The sequence below is a fragment of the Clytia hemisphaerica genome, unplaced genomic scaffold, assembly GCF_902728285.1.
Source record: "Clytia hemisphaerica strain Z4C2 unplaced genomic scaffold, Clytia hemisphaerica genome assembly, whole genome shotgun sequence".
In the NCBI taxonomy this organism is placed as follows: domain Eukaryota; kingdom Metazoa; phylum Cnidaria; class Hydrozoa; order Leptothecata; family Clytiidae; genus Clytia; species Clytia hemisphaerica.
In genome coordinates, this window is record NW_027103289.1 from 668,261 (window position 1) to 687,929 (window position 19,669).

Here is a 19,669-nt window from a genome sequence, read left to right on the forward strand (position 1 = left end):
TGCGGGCCCACTGCCCGGAGGGGGTACTAGGGTTGCGAGCTGACGGGGGGAGCCGCCCGACTTTCGAACTTTGGACCCTTACCGGGACTAAAAAGGAGAAAACAAAGGGAATTTTTGGGAATTTTACGACCCTTAGCGGGACAAATTTGACCAATTTTGACCAAATTTCGATCTTTCAGGGGGTAAAAAGTTGAAATTTTCCTATTTTTCCGACCCTTAGTGGGACTGAAATTTGATTTTCTGATTTTTCCGACCCTTAGCGGGACTTTGGAAGTCCAAAAAAGGTACCCTTAAGGGCGGCACATACCGTACCCTCCATTTGCCTAAGTACCCCCCCCCCCCCTGGGGGCCCACTGTGCCTCTTTAGGAATTTAGCGTGGCCGCCCAATCCGCCATTGGAATATTAGATAAAAGGATTCCGCCTTTTCGGACTCCCGCGATTTCATATAGCTTAGTAGCCTCACACACCGAGCTAGGTTAGATACCTACTTGCTCTACGACCCACATTATTACGGTGACCCATTATTATACAACATTTGGACATGGATTTGACTATTTTTAAAGGAATTATTTTACTCTTAATAGTGCTGAAGTGATGGCTTTTGGCTCTCATGTTTACAATCTTTTGTTTGATTACAATCAAAAGAATTTATTAGAAGGAGATAATCGAGATCAGCTGAGTCTGTCATCATCGTCGTCATCACCTTCTGCCTCTGCAGTTTCAAAAGAGATACACATGTCTTTTGTATCAGCAGCTACACCATTTAAACCCAGTGGAAAAAATGATCACAGTTTCTCTGACTTAGAGGCTGTGAGAATACAAGCAACTGTAAGTATTATTCTCTAAATAAATAAAAATGTCAAAGATAGAATAAAGAGAAGTATAATACAGAATGAGAGAAATGAAGGAAAGGAGGGAGGGGGCGGCTATTGTTTGTGAAAAATAGCTTATGGTTCCTGTCACCCCAACTTTCGAAAAACAGTGTCAGTCAGGATAGAAAAATACTGTCGGTCCAGCTCACGGTGCAATCCAATATGCTTGATTTTTTGAGGACCCTCGAACACGTTGCCTGGTCCGGATTTTTCTGGCGGTCGCGTCTAGGCAGATAAGGACCCTGCCGACGCACCGGACTTAACGAACACCGGACACGCGAAAGTCCGGTGTAAAATGAGAATTTTTTTTACACCACCGTACACTTTCTACACTGGACTTAAGGAAGTCGGATGTCCGGTGTCGGAGAAGAATATTTTTCCCACCGGACAATCAAAACACCGGACATGACCAGTCCGGTGCGTCCGGTGTTTCTTAATTTTTTGTTTCATAAATGTCTGGCGTCCAAAATTTCCTGTATGCAACACCGGACTGACACCGAACTTATTGCGTCCGGTGTAACGCAAGGATACTTTTTGCCACCGGACAAATACACCGGACAGTCCGGTGCGTCGGCAGGGTCCTGGCAGATATTTAAACTAAAACATTTTCAAAAACGCCCGTGGGACTGTGAGATCAGGTAACTTTCATCAGTGGAGGCTAACATGCATCGCCCTCAAATGAATGACCTGGCTGGTTATTAAAATACAAAGTTAAATCAAAACAAAAATGGTAGAGCAGAGCTGCGAGCGTAGCTGCCTAGTTGTATTTTAATGACCAGACAGGCCATTCATTTGAGGGCTATGTTTGCCGCAAGCAAAAGTTGGTAATGCAAAGTCTCACAAAATCGCATCTAGCAGACACAAAAAAAAAACTCCATAACTGGCAGCATCATGCGAGAGCAATCAGAATACAAAATAAACAAATTTCAAAGGCCCATTGTCAGGGGGGGGTCGGTAGTAAAATCTCAGACATAATGACGTTTACCGCAGTGGTGGTGCTACGAAAAATCGAAAAAAAATTTTACTACCCAGGGTAGTTAAATACTAAAATGGGTGGTATCTCTATGTGTTGAATGTTGAAAAAAAGTTACTACCTAGAACGTAGTGGTCTAAAGAAACGACTATTCTTTTTTAGAATCAACCTTACAATCTAGTTTTTATATTTATAAAAACTAGATTGCTGACGTGTGAAAAGGAATGTCGGCGTGAATGATCCTTTTGTTTCGATAATAACATCAAAGCGGGAACTAATTTTCTTCTCCTTTCTTTCTTTCCTTTTTCTTTCTCATAACTTCAAGCTTTCCCTCAGTCTCTCCCAAGCGTGGTTAGCTCAAATGGTTAGAGTGTTTGTCTCAGAAGCATGGGTTTCCGAGTTCGATTCCTCTGGGTGTCAAATTTTTCAACTCTTCAAATTTCTTATTTTAATTCTCTTTCTATTAAAATGAAGGTCAATCAAACAAGTAACTAGCATATATTACCTCCGCTCTCTGTGCAAGGTTTAGATAAGCTATGATAGCATCACTTAATAAGAACTTTTTTAAGTTTTTTTTTTCTTCAATCTTTTTTTTACCACAAGCGATTATTCAAGGCTGAGATATAGAAGAACGGGTATAGGCGTTTGCGCCTGCGTTTGGTGACTGACAGTTTCAGTTTCAGTTTCACTACTTTCACTTTCACTTTCAGCCAGCGAGTGAGCGAGCATGATAATTGATTTCCGGGTCAAAATGTTTGACACTTGATCCAATCGTTTGCTTATCTTTCTTGCGTAGTCGTCATTTGAATTTCAATATTCAGTGCTTATAAAATACGGTTGTTATAAGGGTATCAAACTCCTCACTAAGAGGGAACAGATCATAGATTCGAATTGAACGCGTAATTACTAATAGCAATTAACATTACATAACGTGTCGATATCTCTTCACTCCCATGAAATGTGATTCAAAATTAAAGTGATGAGCACGAAAACAAAATCAAGAATTGGAAAATTTGACACCCAGAGGATTCGAACTCGGAAACCCATGCTTCTGAGACAAACACTCTAACCATTTGAGCTAACCACGCTTGGGAGAGACTGAGGGAAAGCTTGAAGTTATGAGAAAGAAAAAGGAAAGAAAGAAAGGAGAAGAAAATTAGTTCCCGCTTTGATGTTATTATCGAAACAAAAGGATCATTCACGCCGACATTCCTTTTCACACGTCAGCAATCTAGTTTTTATAAATATAAAAACTAGATTGTAAGGTTGGTTCTAAAAAAGAATAGTCGTTTCTTTAGACCACTACGTTCTAGGTAGTTAAAACTGGTAAAATTAGCAAATTTTAGCTATTTTTGTAATTCTTTTGACTTTTTGGATGACTTTTCTGAAAAAATCTGTGAAAATCTTTATAATTTGAAAAAAATTTCTGTTGGAAAGTTGTTAGCCTGGGAATCCATCCTATAGTCTAAATCAACTCAGGTAATCGTTACGCACTTTTCAGAGAAAGGTTGATTTTGTGGCTAATTCTTGCGATTAAAGGCTAGTTGAGCTCTTTTTAGATAGCTAAAGCATTTACCAACCTTTTTTCCATTCATGTAAGCTATCTTTGATAAGCCAAAATTCATTAAACAACATTTTTCAACTGCGTAATGATAAGGTGCCAAATCTGCAATTATTCCGCATTTTTCCCTATCGATTCCTTGAATCGCAAAACTGTTAAGAAAACCAATTGGCTATTAAACTGTGTTGAAAAGATATTACTTGAAACAATGTATTGGCGACTTTAAGCTTGAATGGTAACTTGAAAAGGTGCGTAATGATTGGGCTACCCTGTTAAATTTTACGCACCTAATTGATCCGCGGCTCTTGTTATTTATCACGGAATATTCAAGAAAAAATATTTGGTGGGATAAAACCTACTTGAATAGGCTGCTTCTTAGCAACAACCATTTGCGCGCTATCTTGTACCCAGATCTCCTCAGTTCAAAAGTTACTTCATCCTTCTAAAATATCAAAATGGTATTGCCACAGCGCATTTTCTTTGAAGCAAATTTTGGCGAGCGGGAAGTCAAAACAGAAACAAATTATTGGTACAAAAGGTAGGGAAATGTTTTGGCTTTCATAATAATTTTACTTCAAGGTTAGAAACCAAGTATATCATGAAATATTGGTGATTCAAAAAGTGCGTAAGAATTAGGAGTGCGTAACGATTACCTGAGTTGACTATATGATTTCTTCTTTGATAAACTGATGGCGAAATGTATAGCATGGTGCGGGCTGAGAGTTTGAATTACTCAGATCCTAATAACGGTTGAAAACATAGCCAATCAAATTTTGTTATTCTTTTACTGGTCACACTTTCTTAGAGAAAGCGCAACTTTCGTTTTTATTTTAGTACTGTAAGTGAGGACAGCACTAAATTCGAATTTCCCACTGTAAAAAATGTGAGTCCAATATTGGACTCACAGCTCGAACCCGTCTTGTGTACATCAAATTATAAAAAAACACACAACGGTTCTCCTGTCTAGAAAGTTGTTTGCTGCAAACAAAAATTTCTCGAAATTTTTTGTCAATAAAAAAAAAGACTTTAATTCTAAGGGCAAAACAATAATTTTTGCACATTAAGTGCAAAATGTGTCACAGGAATAATAATTTTTTAGCTTTTTTTGTAAAATCAGTCCGAAAAGCAACCAAAAAATAGGTGGTCTCTATGACAACTTGTCCCAAAAACTTTTACTACCAGGGTAGTAAAATATCTCCCAAGAGTCTGGGTGGTGGTATGTAAAAATTCTTTTACTACTCATATATGTCTGAGATTTTACTACCGACCCCCCTGTCATTGTAAGTGATTGAGTGAAGCTATCATCAAAAAATAAAAAACAAACAAACCTTTAACTTTTCAATAATCCAAATAAACAAAATATTTTAAATGAATTGATGTTTAAGTTTGAAAACAAGCACCATTTCCACCATACACTTTTTAAAGCAAAAAACATCATTTTACTGAACTGCTGCTCTTCCCGGGCAAATAATTTCTCAGAATGTCAGAGAGTCTGGTGCTGAATATAGTTTAGTGGTTCAAGCTTGTTTTAGTTCTCTATCTTTAGATAAAGCCTGAAAACCTCATCTGAGACGAGGGTCATAAACAATCTTTGTCTATTTTGAAGTTGTACAATCTTTCTATATAATAACAAAGATATTTAACCAAAATTTGTTTCATTAAAGTTCTTTTCTTTCAGCAAAATAGGCCTTTAGTAAATATACCCCTGGTTTTATTTTGATATTTACAATGTGATTTTATAGCGGGAATTGGGAACCGGCTAGATTGTGTGATTTGATTGGCTGAATGAGCAAACGCGAGACTCTGCCTAGGACTTTTTACCCGCGTTTTAAATGCGTTTACGGCAATGTTTATTCTTTACACTTTCGTTTTCAAAATCTGTTGTACATGGATTTTGGCTTGTGACGATAACCTTGCGTAACATCTGTGATGTTTGCCTCTACTGATGCAAGTTACCCAATCTCACGGTACCGTCAACTACTCTAACTTGGGACGATTGGTCGAAACATGGGACTGTTGATATAACTCTATATACTGTTAAATCTCTTTACTACTTTGACAACAAATTTGTTTTGATAACTCCACCAAGTTTGTCAATCATACTTTCTGTCATAACATGTCACGATAACTTTCACTGATAGACCTTTTTGCCTTTCCATCCGCCATATTGAATTGTATGCAAAAATTATGGTGACCGAAATTGCCGTGGTGAAATTCCCTTAAAAAGTGGAAAAGGCGCCTAGAGGCTTTCACATATTTTATTTTACCGTACCAGACGGTACTAATCAATAAATTCGATTATCAAAGTAATCCATAATGATCGAAGTAATCCATAATGATCGAAGTAATCCATAAGATTGAAGTAATCCATAATGATCGAAGTAATCCATAATGATCGAAGTAATCGACAATGATCGAAGTAATCAAACAACCAAAAACCATTAACAATCGAATTTCAAGTATCAAAAAAAAATTAGTATTCTATCAATTTCTTAACAACACTTCAAAGACTCGATAACCGTTTGAGTACTTATTCTTTGATTGTTATTGATTACTTTCGATAACTTCGATAACCAATTGATTACTTCAATACCGTGAGATCGGGTAATTTGCATCAGTAGAGGCTAAAATGCATAACCCTCAAATGAATGACCCAGCCAGTCATTAAAATACAAAGTTAAATCAAAACAAAAATGGTAGAGTAGAGCTGCAAGCAGAGATGCGTAGTTCAATTGTTTTCAAATTTTGCTGCATTGAACAAATAAAAAATGTGACTCCCCAAGAGATTTAAAGTACCTGAAAATGGGACCGGTCTTTAGACGGTCTTTTAAGGGTCAGTAAATGACCGGTAAACATTTACCAAAAGGCCTCTACGAGCCTAGTTAATTGAGGTGTTGCTGCGAATCAATCCAATCGCCCGGTTGACATCCTTTTACAACAATTTTTGATGTAATCGTTACTAAAAATCACTAGCTAGCGGCCTGGACCGATCTAACGAGCGGCCACAAGCGGCTAGAAGCGGCCAGGATTGTTATAGATCACATTTCTAAAGGGTCTGGAGGCCGATTTAAAACAAAAATTTGAGCACTACTAGACCGCTCGTAATACCGGACCAAGGCCGGTCTGAATTTTTTTGTCTTGCTAAACTTTTTTATGTTGTACTCTCGGGTACCTAATAGCCGGGGGATTGGAATAAGCGGGGGTTGGAAAAATCTCAAAACTTAACAAGTGGGGGGGGGTTGGAATAAAAATGTCCTGGATGGAAAATTTTTGAAAAGAAGTCTAATACAGCTGAATTAGGACAAAAGAGGGAACTTTCAAAAACATTTTCCCGAAAATTAATAAGCGAGGGGGGGGGTTGGAATAAGAATATCCTGGGTGGAAAATTTTTGAAAAATTAATTAGCAAGGGGGGGACAGCTATTAGGTACCTGAGAGTAATCTTTTCTTCAGGCAAAAAAGGTTAAGAAAAAAACTGTTGCCCATTTTGCGTGAAAGTGGAGACCAGCCTTTTTTCAATAAGCTTCCTTATTCAATGAAAATCCAATTCCCCTTGAAGATCAAATTAGAGAGCGCCAACTGCATTAGTAGAAGTAAATTTGTTAATAGAATGAAATAATTTGTGTGGCAATATATTGTGTGCCTATTTCCAGTTGCATTTTTTTTGTAAACACGTATAATGATTACAGCATAACAATTATTATATACCTGTCTAGGTGCTTGTCAGGTGTAAGATCAGGGCCCAATGATACATTTTTTGTCTCACTATGTCATCCAAAAATACATCTTATCAGAATCTCCTTTAAAACAACGCTAAAATGGATCCTTCGAAATGTGGAGGTAAACAAACATTTTGAACCCTAAAAAGGAAGCTTAAACCCCATCTAGTCGGTTTTAGGTTTCAGTGCCTGTCTGTGTCTACCTTGTTATGGTATTCCCTAACAGACTTTTGCATCTTTGCTGTATTTCTAACTCGACTCTTCACTGGATCTGAAGGAAAGTGAAATAAATTAACAATCTAAGATGCTAGCTGAAGCTATTAGAGAAAGAAAGACAATAACTTTGATGATCCTTCAGCAGTTTTGGGCGCTTATTTTGCATAAATCTTTTTGGTGTTTTTCAAGGATTTTCGCTTGAAATTCGCTATTTTGGGAATTGTTTACCTCCACAAAGGTGTTAAGCAGCTTCACAACTTTTTCTCAACATTCTCAAATTACATCTCTCATGTTGCTGATTTTCTTGTCATTATTTCATTACATTCAGCAAGTCACTCTAGGGTTAAAAAGAAGAAGGAATGGGCTTTACTTTAATCGTAGAAATTTTAGCGAGGCTAATTTTAGCGACTCACTATTTCAAAAGATTTAGCGTGGATAGATTTTAGAGAATACTCGCATTACATTATTGATTGAATTTGTATTCTAGCATTTCTTTGCACTGAAACCCTTCTCATTGATTAAAATGTATCAAGGCAATTTATAACCAGAAATTTTGCGCGGATAAATTTTAGCGATCTGGCGATTTGGCATGTTTTAGCAAGATTTATTTTAGCGAAAAAAGGGAAAACTCGCTAAAACGCTAAAATTAGTCTCCCTAAAATTTCTCCAATTAAAATAATTCAAAAATGTTTTTTCTATAGGCACTCGATAGTGAAATAAATAGAATCACAAAGTGCTCGAGAAAAAATTCAAGCAAAATATCAAGAAATAAAGAACTAACTTAATTGCTACATGGCGTTTCATACTGGCGCAATCTTCAGCCAATGTAGTGTATTGCATGAAGGTAATAAAGATATAGATGGAGAGAAAACGTCTCGGTAATGACCTAAATGGTCGTTGAAATCTTTTATAAATCTATTCAAAGTGGCTTTTCTTTGGTGTACCATCATTGAAAGCAAAAAAATCCGAAATATAAATTTATAAGAACAGAAGTGAGAATGTTATCCTGATTGAAATAAACATATTATGCAAAAAGTTCTTGTTCAAACGTGATACAAAAATATTTTTCTCAAAGTAAGGTTACAATAGTTCTATGATTCCATATCGATGTATTTTTGGGCAAACACTGTGCTAATTTTGAGAGTTTCAGCACATTTTCCTTGAAAATTTCTTCACTAGAAATCTTTACGTCTAAAAGGGAGGGGGCTTTCAAATTCTGATGGATGATTAATAAAAGGTTACCTAATCGTAATATAGAATTCTTTTTGAAATTTATCGATAATTTTATGAGAGGGGACCCTTAAAAATATAGGATTTTGTGCTTGTTACGGAAAGCTTTTTCTTTTTTTGATCAACAAAGCTATTATCTCACAATAAAGTTGTTAAAAATCCAACATCTTTTTATTCAGTTTTTTATGAACTTAAATATTCCCATGAGTGCACACAAAATTAATCACTTTTTCCCATTGCAACTAAGGAGCCGTTTGCTTCCGATGATTAGGTACAATGAAACAAAAGGAGTTAATTCTCCATCTATTTCTTATTACCTTCATGTGTATTGTAGATTTTATTTCGATGAGTAAGCACTTGGTTATCATTATATTCTGACTCTTTTTAAAACTTTTCCAAAACTTCGGACATTTCAATTAATCTTGTTAGGATCACCGGGGTGACACAAAATAATAAAAAAACAATATTGATCCTGGCCTTGGTTTGAATATCATTCAACTGCATTCGATTGTTGTTGAACTGCTTTCAGTTGTTCTTTAAATTACTGACCCTTTGTTATGAAAAAGGTTACACAACCCTGTACAACCACTCGTTTCCATGGAAATAACACCAAAGAAGAATGAATGGGTGTTTCTTGAGCAAGGAGTAATTATTTTTATAGCCTCCATGTAAGCAGACCTTTCTGGTCTGAATAGAATAAAATGAAAGACATGCTGTGACTTCCACTAGAAAGTTGGTTCATTGGTAGCTATGAAATTATTGATAATCGATTTATCAAAAATTGATATTTCTGGTGAAATGTCTAAGCTTCGCAACCTCAATTTGATTTTAGTCAATACTTTTCTGGCTGAAGAGTTGAAGAAAGATATTCTTAAAACAAGAAATTATTACTTTGCTTAATTACTCCTTTACGTTAACTACTTACAATATCAAAAGAAAAGTAATAACTTTTAAGATTATCAGGTATATTCAAGGTGAATTGTAAACTTAACTTAAATAATATGACGTATGTAACCGGGAGCTATTGAATTTACCAGCAAGAATGCTTGAAAAATGAAAATCTTGTTTTCAAGTTTAATATTGTAATTGTGTAATTTTCTTTACCTTAATAGTGCATATCAAAAGCACATTCAGCTGGAGACCGCAAAATCATGACAGTAGACCCAAACATTACATCATATGCCAGTTTGTATCTTCTTCTCAAAAAGGCATTCAGCTTGGAGCAGTAAGTACCTTTTTTTAGTCACCAGTATTTTCATGATTCACTGGAAGTTTGCTCCTAATTTAGCCCTCAAATTCTTGTTACTGTTTAGAATACCTTTTTCGTTCTTTCAAGCTCGCCACAAATGTGACTTCCCAAGCGATTTAAAGTACCTGAAAATCAGGCCGGTCTTGGTCCGGTATTACGAGCGATCTAGTAGCAGTCAAATTTTTGTTTTAGATCGGCCTCCAGACCTTCTAGAAATGTGATCTCAAACGGTCCTGGCCGCTTCTAGACGCTTTTGGCCGCTCGTTAGACCGGTCCAGGCCGCTAGTTAGTGATTTTTAAGAACGATTACCTCAAAAAATTCTTTTAAAAGGATGTCGACCGGGCCGGTCTAGGACCGGACGCTTCGCAGCGGCAGCTAAATTAATTAGACTCGTAGCGGCCTTTTGGCAAATTTTCACCGGTCATTTACCGGCCCTTAAAAGACCGTCTGAAGACCGGTCCCATTTTCAGGCACTTTAAATCACTTGGGGGGTCACAAATGTGCTCTCCTCGTCTGAATTTTATGCATATGTCTACAAGTATTTGGATACAAAAACTAAAGTTAAACGGGGGGTATTTATGTTCCACTTTTTCTAAACTCTAATCCTATACCTATACGAGGATTTAAGAAATGCTTTGGTTTGTCTTTGGTTACTAAAGTATACTGAGATATCTTAAATGGGGAGAAAACTCAATAGCATAACTTTTCGTTACATTACAGAGACTTTGATATAGTGTACCAACTACCCCGGAATGCAAAAAGTGATCGCCCTGATGTTTTCCTTTCCTTGACCTCTGACTGGGATCTTGATGCTGCATTCCATACTGCCACCCGACCCTTCCTTCAGTTAAAAGTACAACCTTTTGAAAAAGATGGTAAGATACTTAATTCAAAATAAATGTGATTTCAATAAATGTTGTGAAAATTCTTTAAAAAATTATGCAAATGTTATAAAAAAGAAGATACTTTGTTGAACTTATCCCTTTGTTTTGAATTTTGATTTGATAGTAATTCAAAAATAAAATTGACTTTAAAGTATTTCTTTTTTAGTGATCGACGGTTGGGATATAGTTCAGCCTATTCACACACCACAAGTTAAAGATATTAAGTCACGGCAAGCCCACATTCCTCTGGCTGTCACTTTGAAGTATGATATCACCAAAACAATCGGCAAAGTTTTTGATGTTTTTGCAACAGAAAAACCATCTCTCTTCACCAACACTGAATGGATGGCTTTCTTTGATGCAACTGGTCGTATGTCTTCCATGAAGGATTTGAAGAACTCTATTTTTCTCAAAAATCTGGAACCTGATGTCAGAGCTGACGCCTGGCCACATCTACTTGGTGTCTTCCCTGTGGATTTAACTTTTGAAGAAAGAACACGGTTTCTCTTTATGAAGACACAAGTTTACAAGCATTTGAAAGAAAATTGGATGGCCAAAAATCCACGTGAAATAAAGGGTTTAACACACATGATACAAAAAGATGTTTTGAGGACTGACCGCACGCACCCTTTTTTTAATGTCAAAGAAGACCACCCTAACTTGGTGTCTCTGTTTAATATTCTGATCACGTTTGCATTCAATAATCCAGATATATCTTATTGCCAGGGGATGAGTGACCTTGTTGCCCCACTACTAGTTGTATTGAACGATGAGATTCTAGCTTATTTATGTTTTTGCAAAGTAATGGAAAGACTTAAAAATAACTTTTTGTTAAAAGGAACCGCATTAATGGAGAAGTTCACACAACTGTCAGAGTTATTGAAGAAAGCAGATAAACCTTTGCACGATCATATCCAGACATTAGATGGAGGTCACTTTTATTTTTGTTATCGTATGTTGTTGTTAGAGTTGAAGAGGGAATTCCCCTTTGAAGATGCCATTCATGTGATGGAGAGCATTTGGAGTTCAACGCCACACCATACTGAAGATGAGGATTGTGAAATGTCTTTTTATGAAGAACTCTTACAAAATCATCTCAATCACGGAAACACGTCTATAGATGAATCTATCAAGTTCTCAGGCTTACCGCCACCAAAAGACTTGAATGATGGTTCACCGTTCCCGTTGTTTCTATGTCTGGCTATATTCATTTTAAACAGAGAACATTTATTGCAGTTAGACGAATACACGATGCTTGCGATGCATTTTGATAAGTTGTCACGGAAATTGGATGCAACCCATGTTAAGGAGAAAGCGAAATCGTTGTTTTTTAAATATCTGAAAGATAGTATTGAAGAAAACCGAGCAAGCTCCTTACTGAAAGAATGTTTGGAAAACACGCATGGCACATCATCCACCGCAGCTCAATGTTGAAAAATTCTTACTCAGCATAAGAAATGATTTGTTTTTTAAGTCTGTTTGCTATACATTTTTATTTGTCTTTTTTAAATAATTTATATATATATTTGGATTTATAATTATTTGGTGTAAATTTTTGGTAATCACATTAAGAATTGTAGTCATCTTACAAAGGGTATTGTATATCCGTAGAAAATATATCTACTTTGAACCCCTTGCCTTTTGATTTTGCATTTTGCCTTTTGGAGTACTCTCAAGTCTTCAATTAGATTGACATTTTAAAATACTTGCAAAGTTGAATATTATCAACAGAAAATTATACCCATATTTACGAACAGACTCATAGAGGGTTTATTATATTATTCTGCAGTATTTTATATGCTTAAACTACAGAGTATGCATTTTTTTCCAGGTGCTATAAAAATAAGAAAAAATCAAGGAAAAAAATGATCACTCCATTGTTCAAGATTCGACAGGACGATGATAACCTTTTCATTGATATATATGCCAAATTTGTCAAGGTATTATAATTTCCCATAATTCCCTCTGGTCTCGTCATTAATATTTTTTTTTGTCTTTATAAGAATATTTAAGCTGAGGTTCTTTTTAACCTTTCTGCGCTTTATTTAGAGTTTATCTTGGTAAAGGTTTTGGGTCTCTAATGCAGGTAACTCTCTTTGAACAACATTGGCTTTTCTCAATTTTTAGGCAAACGATGTTGAAATATACGTGGAAGGGAACATGTTTAAATTTTACGTGAAGCCATATTTTCTGAGGTATTTTTTTATGTTCACTTTACTTTTGTTTGTAACGTATAAAGACATGACCTCATTCCCAGCTCAGATGCTAGCTACAGGCCCCTGGCTTGAGGGCTGAAGTGAGGGGTTCGAATATTGGAATAAATTGACGTTGTCCACCATGGGTGGGTAACAGAGAAAGTTTTTGAATTTTGAAATTGCTATTCTTGTACCCATTTCGAGTCAATTTGAATGGAAAAATAACTGAAAGTTTTCAAAATAACCTTTATCGGCAAAAAATTGAAGGGGGCTATGAGGTATATTGAAGAGTCCTTATTTTCTTTTTTCATCATCAATTTCAGATTGAATCTACCTGGCAAGCTTTGTGAAGAGTGTGAAGAATCTGGCAAATATGACGTCGGTGAAGGTATATATACCCTTCTTCATTGGTGTTTTTACCAGAGGAAAGAGGATGTATTAGGGAGTTAAGATCTTAACTTTTTTAAACCGTTGAGAGATAGAGATTTGTAAGTTCAATTTCACGGTCTTCACTGAACATATCTCTTAAAAAAGACATCAGCAAAGATTACACTGATATTTTGATATTTTTAAATGATATTTTTTAGCTTCCATCAGGTGTTTTGAGGATTTTGTGCTTTGATATTTTTATGATAAACGAATTAGATGGGTCGAATGTGATAAGGCTTGGTCAATTGCGAAAACTCAAGCAATAGAAGTTTCAACTCTAGTTAAAAACTCTGAGTATAACATAACAGGACAATTTATTTTGAAGAGAAAAAAGAATAACGAAAAACGTTTCGAAAAAGAAGAAGAAACAGTTTATTTTCTTCAATTTTCATTTCTCTGTGATGGATAAATAAAATAAAAGAAAAAAGTTGCACAGTTCAAAAATTCGACTGTTCGAGGAATGTTTGAAAAATTTGATCGGAATTTGTTTATGGATGAGCTACTGGTCACTCGCTCTTAGGATACACACCGTTTCGTCACGGGTCTTAAAAAAGAAATCGATTTCGTTTTTTAATTTTTAATAATCGGCACACGGCGAATAGCTGCATGATCTCCTCCCAGCCAAATACTTTTATTTACTTTTTCTTTCCAATTTTCTTTGAAAATGTTATTTTTTATGTATACCACATGGAGTTCGAGAAGCGATTCATTTCCTGAACACTAAGAGAGTTTCATATATATATAGCTCATTTATAATTTCGCTCCTTTTTTTTCTTTCATTTCTCTTTACTTTCTCTCTCAGGAATCTTTCACTTTAAATTGAAGAAAGCAACACCAGGAGAATTCTTTCAAGATTTGGATATGGTAACGACGTTAATGGCAACCAGAAAGGAACTTCAAATACCTTTAATTGAAGAAATTAGTACTGGTATAAACAAGCGTGTTTCGATAATTCATACTCTCTTCGCTCCCTTATTTCTAAGGTATTTTTTTTTAAATGAAAGAAGGGGGTTATTGTTGTAGAGGGAATGCTTAGTTAATGTGTGTGGGTGGGTAATAGTAAGTCCCATTCGGTATTTCACAAATTTTTTGAGAGGGAGGACGTGAGTTAGGACATGAGGAAATTTTATGATAAAGAATGTGATGTAATTGTTAAAAACTGTATCCGTTTAAAGTTAGAAAAACTTAGAAAAACGTCCCTACGTCAATAAGATACGACGTCAAATCGTAATGGGGATGACAGAGAGCTAGTCTTAAAACGCGGCTGTCTCTTTTTGTGTTTAAGTACGAAAGCTGTTGTATTACATTTCATGCTCTCTCAGATGGTATCAAACCCGTTTATTTTGCGTGCGTTGTCACATTTATTCGTCATAAAATATTCCCTGGTACAATCCGCGTCTTCTCTCTTGTCATACCTAATTGAATTCAATTTTAGTTCTATAAACGATGTCACGGGACCCTTTTCTTGTCCCCTACTATAAAAACGAATTTTGCATATAATATTCTGTTAGGCTTATAAAGGATGATACAACGGTTGTAGTTAGGTATTGTTACCTAAAAGCTGGAATGATATTCCCGTATGCTATCGTAAATACGTAACTTCCTTTTTGCGACAATTGTATAAGTCATTTTTCGTACTTGATAGATCTGGAGAAAAAATTGAAAGTAAGTGAAGAGGAAGAGCATGAAGAAGAAAAAGAAGAAGAAGATTGGGATTGGTGTCAACAAACTTCTTCTCAGGTATTCATTCTTCTCTCTAACGTTCCTTCCTCTCCTTCCCTACCTAAACAATGGGAGTGTTTATTCCATCTTCACCTGAGATTATTTCAAAAATTGGTTTTGTTTTTTTGGCGGATTTTTGTGCATCGAACATGATACCACCACGAACAATCTATTTATTTCGTAAAATATCTCAAGACAGTGCTTTCCCGTCAAAAGATTTGCCGGGTGGTTCAAAAAAAACTTCGGATCTTTGGTGACGTTTTTAGAGCTAACAAAGTGATAAGTAAGGTCGACCTTGCTCTGTTAAAATTGGGGAGGGTCTAAAACTTAAAAAATTTTGATGTATTTTTACTTTTTACACTCGGACAATCGGTTCAAAAGTTACGATCACTTTGAATCAAAAATCACTTTTCAAAAGGTGCAAAAAATACGTCAAAAAAGGTGATTGAATTTTGTCCGGTTTGTTTTTTCTTTCGTTCTTTTCTTTGATTCAACCGAACGTACACGCATTTTTACGTAATGTAATCAACTCTACCATTGAGTATTACCAGAAGGTATTTGCATGTAAAATTAACAATTAAAATTATTTTCGGGTAAAAATGTATTGAAAAGAAATGATATTGGTGATGGTGATGATAGTGTGTAAAACTCCTCGTCTTTTCTTACGAAGGACCAGAGAGTGTGGGTTTGTCTTGAGTATGCCTGAGTTAATAACGCTTTTCCCCAAAGAATCAGTTTTGTATATAGCCTTGTGAATATTTTTTTCATAAAACATTATTAAGACATTTCTGATTCAATCTCGTGTCTCTTTTTCATTTTCGCTCATTTTGAAAGCTGATTACTCAAAGAACTACTGAACCAATTTTAAAAAGCAATAACTCAAAACTTAAGTTAGACCTTCCTCTTTCCTATGACGTTAAATTCAAGTTCATATCTTGATCCATTCTGCTCAAAAGCGTTGCCAAACATCCGAAGTTTTTTTTGGACCACCCGGTAGGTGTTGTAATCGCTTACAAATACGAAGTGCCCTGTATATCAGTATATGTATATGTATGTATTTCTTTTTGTTTGTATTTATTATCTGTATATATTTCTTTGCAAGTCAAGTGAAGCTAACATGCACATAATGCAACATCAATGAAACTCTTTTTTTTTCAGAATGTCGAGGATTTAACAGGAAAATACAAATATGGCTTCGCAAATAGTTTCCAAGATGCCTTGTCCAAATTTCAGGTATGTTCATATAGGTTTTACTCATATTGTGAGTTCCTCTGTAATAACTCATCCATTTTTAGTATTTTAAAAATATAAACTTATTTTTATTTTGATAAAAATTGAGATTTGTTGGTACTTGAATTTTATTCAGTAGGATATCGTTTGTTCGTAGCACCAGGTTTTTGTCCGAAAAACTAACCATGACTAATATGTACAAACGTTTTCATTGAATAGGAGGAGACAGAGGAATTCATCGACATTCCATCACCGGATACTACTTCTCATGCTGAACGACGGAAACTTCGCATCCATCACGAAAACAACCATTTCAACGTAGAACACTATATGTAAGATTTTTCAATAGTCAATCCTCTTTTCTTTCGATATGAAATAAGCCGGAATAACGATATTGCATTTGTTTTGTGATATCCATTCCAACATCCTGTTTGTATTCCTGCTCGTTAACAATCGTTCGATTACCACTCTAAAGGAAATACCTCCGCCATTTTTTTTTTTGAAGTTTTATTTTTTAAGTTTATTTCACCAATACTAAAGTAGAAAATATGATAATGGAATTGTGTCTTTTTCCCAAGTTTTTCTCACTTCTTTCCAATAGAATAATGGTTGCTTTAAAAGTTATTTTAGTTTTGATCTACGTCAAACAATCAGGTCAAATCTTGTTTTTGTTTTTCGAAAATACTTTTATGTTTGAGTGAGAAATTCTCCAATTGATGTTTTGACTCCGAACCTCGCCCTTGGCGTTGAAACTCTTTCTACTGTAGTCTTTCAAACTAATTTTATTGTATGAGAAATAATGCTATTAGAGACAAAACTTTAAAAGCTGTTTCAAAATTTTCCGGACCTTTTAATACTTATTTTAGGGCGGACTATGTGGAGTGGGATAATATGAGTTCTTTGGTCAACTTTGCACCTCCTTGGCTGTCGAAAATGAAAAATAGCGAAGAAAAAAACGAACATTTCGACATGTTGCATTTCACAGATGAAGAAGAAAAAATGTTGACTCTTCTACCAAATAAGGATTATATCTTTTTCACCTTTTCATCGTTAATTGGAAATTCTTCTTTCTTCTCTCCTTTCCCTCATCATTTGGTATTGTTCTTTTTGGTATCTTTCTTTTTGTCTGATGGTACAGTTAAAGGAGTGGGTTACTAACTCGAATTTTATTAACCATCAGGACAGTAGTAGGTTGAATTGGGTTACTGAAAGAGATTTAGATCACGAGCCTGGGCTTGCTTGAACTTTTTGAAGTTCTTATTTTGTTTCTTACTCACTGAGGTGGTAGCATGAAGATTTACTGAAAAGGGTATATACCCTTTGTATCTAGATTGTGTTTGAAGTGACGAAATGTTAATATTTGAAGAGATAAAAAGTCCTTAACAGATTTGATCACATCTCCTCTCGTCACTGGACGAACGAAAATGTTTACTTTCGCTGGTGGATCTTCTCTTCGCTTATTGTTATGACCACAGGACCACTGAGGGTGAAAACACGGTATGTCGAAATTTCTCCAGCATGCTAGATAATTTAAAAAAGAGTAAGGTTATTGTAGGGAAAAGAGCATTATTGGGCTGTAACCCCCTGGAATTCCCCCTGGAATTCTGAATTTTAGTAGGATTTAAAAAGCTACCCCCATGGAATTCCAGTTATTTTTGACAGATTTTTATATCTCCCTATGGAATTCCACCATATATCAAACATTACGGAAATGGAAATAGACCTCCTCAACAGAGGGTATACGTTTTTTTCTGGAAAAGCCCATTGTAGTTTATACAAACTTCATTCTCCAGTGACAGTTATCGTATTATCATATAACACCTATATTACCGTATAACACGGTTAACGTTATAAACGACTCGTAATGATCAAAACTGACATCAAACTGTGGCTAGAAAATGTTTTGAAAACGGCATCGCCTTTCTTTTTTATAGAGTGAATCACCTTGGACGATATGCAAGCTGAGCAGCACTCTCTCATGGTTTGATGTAATACTAGAAATTATATGAGTTTGAATTAATACAATTTTTAAGTTGAAAGTAATACTTCATTCCATCATAGTACCGGGTTTACTACATTTTTTTGCATAAAAGTTTTATCTTTAAAATATTCATATGAGAATTCAAACTTAAACATTATTAAGACCGTTCTTTTAGAGTTTTCAAACAATTGATGAAGTGGTGGTCAATTGTTGTCGAAGGGCTTTATGTTATCCACTCTATCGAAACTGGCAACTGATACTCATCATTTGGAATGATGTCAAAGAGATCATGATGGCAGGTAAAGTATTATTCACTCCATCAAAGGATTAGAACAATCTTCAAAAAAATCGAGAGAGGGCTTGACTCATTCTTGAGGACTTTTTCTTAATCAAGGGTTGAGATGATCATTTGAGAGCTTCTAAGGGTTTTGAAGCGTTGGCTAGGTTTTGTTGTCGTGAGGTTTAAACATCAATTGGGGGTATGTGATTTCCATATATCTTAAAATTTCTTCCTTCGTAGGGAAAGTTTGCATAATAAAATGTTTGTTAGATATGCGTGGTATTCTAATGAGAGACGAATCGCGATACATTCTCAATGAACTTTACGTCAACCATTACATTGTTTGGGTACAAAAGGTGAGTCTACAACGTCTCTCATCCATCGCAGAAGCATTGAAAGAGAAAGACATTCAGAAAGAAGTGGTTGGGTTCAATTTGGAACAGATCGAATCAGTGTTTCTCAATAACAACCAAGATGATATTTCATCTTCTTCAACTTCAACCGAGGAAGATTCATCGAGTGAAGACGAAGAGAGTGACCAAAGCCTCGATTCCGATGATGAACCAACTCCTCCACCTCCTTGATTCGTTCCTAATGCATTGTGGGAAATCATGGGCAAGGTCTGTCCTTGAATATAACCGTCAAAAGAAGTTTGGCGAAAGGGATGCCATTCTACTAGTATTACCATTCCATCTCTACAAGTACATTCTATAGTGTTTTTACACGTACATACTACTTTTACATTAGATTATTTTAGTATCATAGCCCATGTATATTTTCATCGCATCATGCGTACTTTGCATATACATTTCATGTTTACTTTGGAGTAAATCCATAAGCAAACATCCTTTTCTGAAGTGTTTTTGTTTCACGATGACGTTTGAGTAGAAGTAGATTGAGAAGATGTCACATTGCAAAACCTTTCTTTTTTTACTTTTTTTGTCAGCGTAGGATGGGGTTGTCACTAATTATATTCCTTCTGATTATCATTTCTTTTTTTGCTTTCTCTCGTCATCAGGACATAGAAATCAGATGGATGTATTGATTAGTATTGTATTTCCTTTCCATTCATCATTTCTATCTACTAATTGGCTTTGTATACGATTTTCCCCATGATATTGTATAAA

The 19,669-nt window shown here is 35.5% G+C and overlaps 2 protein-coding genes across 2 annotated transcripts; both read left to right on the forward strand.

The window, feature by feature from the left end:
* The first annotated feature begins 468 nt into the window (after nucleotides 1-468).
* Nucleotides 469-12,334, forward strand: LOC136809447 (TBC1 domain family member 25-like). The gene is made up of 4 exons (XM_067065981.1): nucleotides 469-829; nucleotides 9,684-9,796; nucleotides 10,542-10,696; nucleotides 10,872-12,334. Exons 1-4 carry the CDS (start codon nucleotides 596-598, stop codon nucleotides 12,137-12,139), a joined length of 1,770 nt encoding a protein of 589 aa, XP_066922082.1. The 5' UTR covers nucleotides 469-595; the 3' UTR covers nucleotides 12,140-12,334.
* Nucleotides 12,335-12,540: 206 nt separating this feature from the next.
* Nucleotides 12,541-19,457, forward strand: LOC136809455 (protein SHQ1 homolog). Its single transcript, XM_067065992.1, has 12 exons — nucleotides 12,541-12,645; nucleotides 12,833-12,900; nucleotides 13,224-13,288; nucleotides 14,132-14,257; nucleotides 14,975-15,069; nucleotides 16,210-16,284; nucleotides 16,501-16,613; nucleotides 17,148-17,308; nucleotides 17,678-17,778; nucleotides 18,216-18,269; nucleotides 18,438-18,561; nucleotides 18,783-19,457. Exons 1-12 carry the CDS (start codon nucleotides 12,571-12,573, stop codon nucleotides 19,124-19,126), a joined length of 1,401 nt encoding a protein of 466 aa, XP_066922093.1. The 5' UTR covers nucleotides 12,541-12,570; the 3' UTR covers nucleotides 19,127-19,457.
* Nucleotides 19,458-19,669: the final 212 nt, after the last annotated feature.

Excerpts from the sequence above, each read along its gene's own strand:
- LOC136809447 (XM_067065981.1), top strand. The coding sequence starts at position 596 with ATGGCTTTTGGCTCTCATGTTTACAATCTTTTGTTTGATTACAATCAA. Across the intron at positions 830-9,683 it reads CTGTGAGAATACAAGCAACT|TGCATATCAAAAGCACATTC; the intron begins GTAAGTATTATT and ends TTACCTTAATAG. Across the intron at positions 10,697-10,871 it reads ACAACCTTTTGAAAAAGATG|TGATCGACGGTTGGGATATA; the intron begins GTAAGATACTTA and ends TTTCTTTTTTAG.
- LOC136809455 (XM_067065992.1), top strand. The coding sequence starts at position 12,571 with ATGATCACTCCATTGTTCAAGATTCGACAGGACGATGATAACCTTTTC. Across the intron at positions 12,646-12,832 it reads TATATGCCAAATTTGTCAAG|GCAAACGATGTTGAAATATA; the intron begins GTATTATAATTT and ends CTCAATTTTTAG. Across the intron at positions 15,070-16,209 it reads GTCAACAAACTTCTTCTCAG|AATGTCGAGGATTTAACAGG; the intron begins GTATTCATTCTT and ends TTTTTTTTTCAG.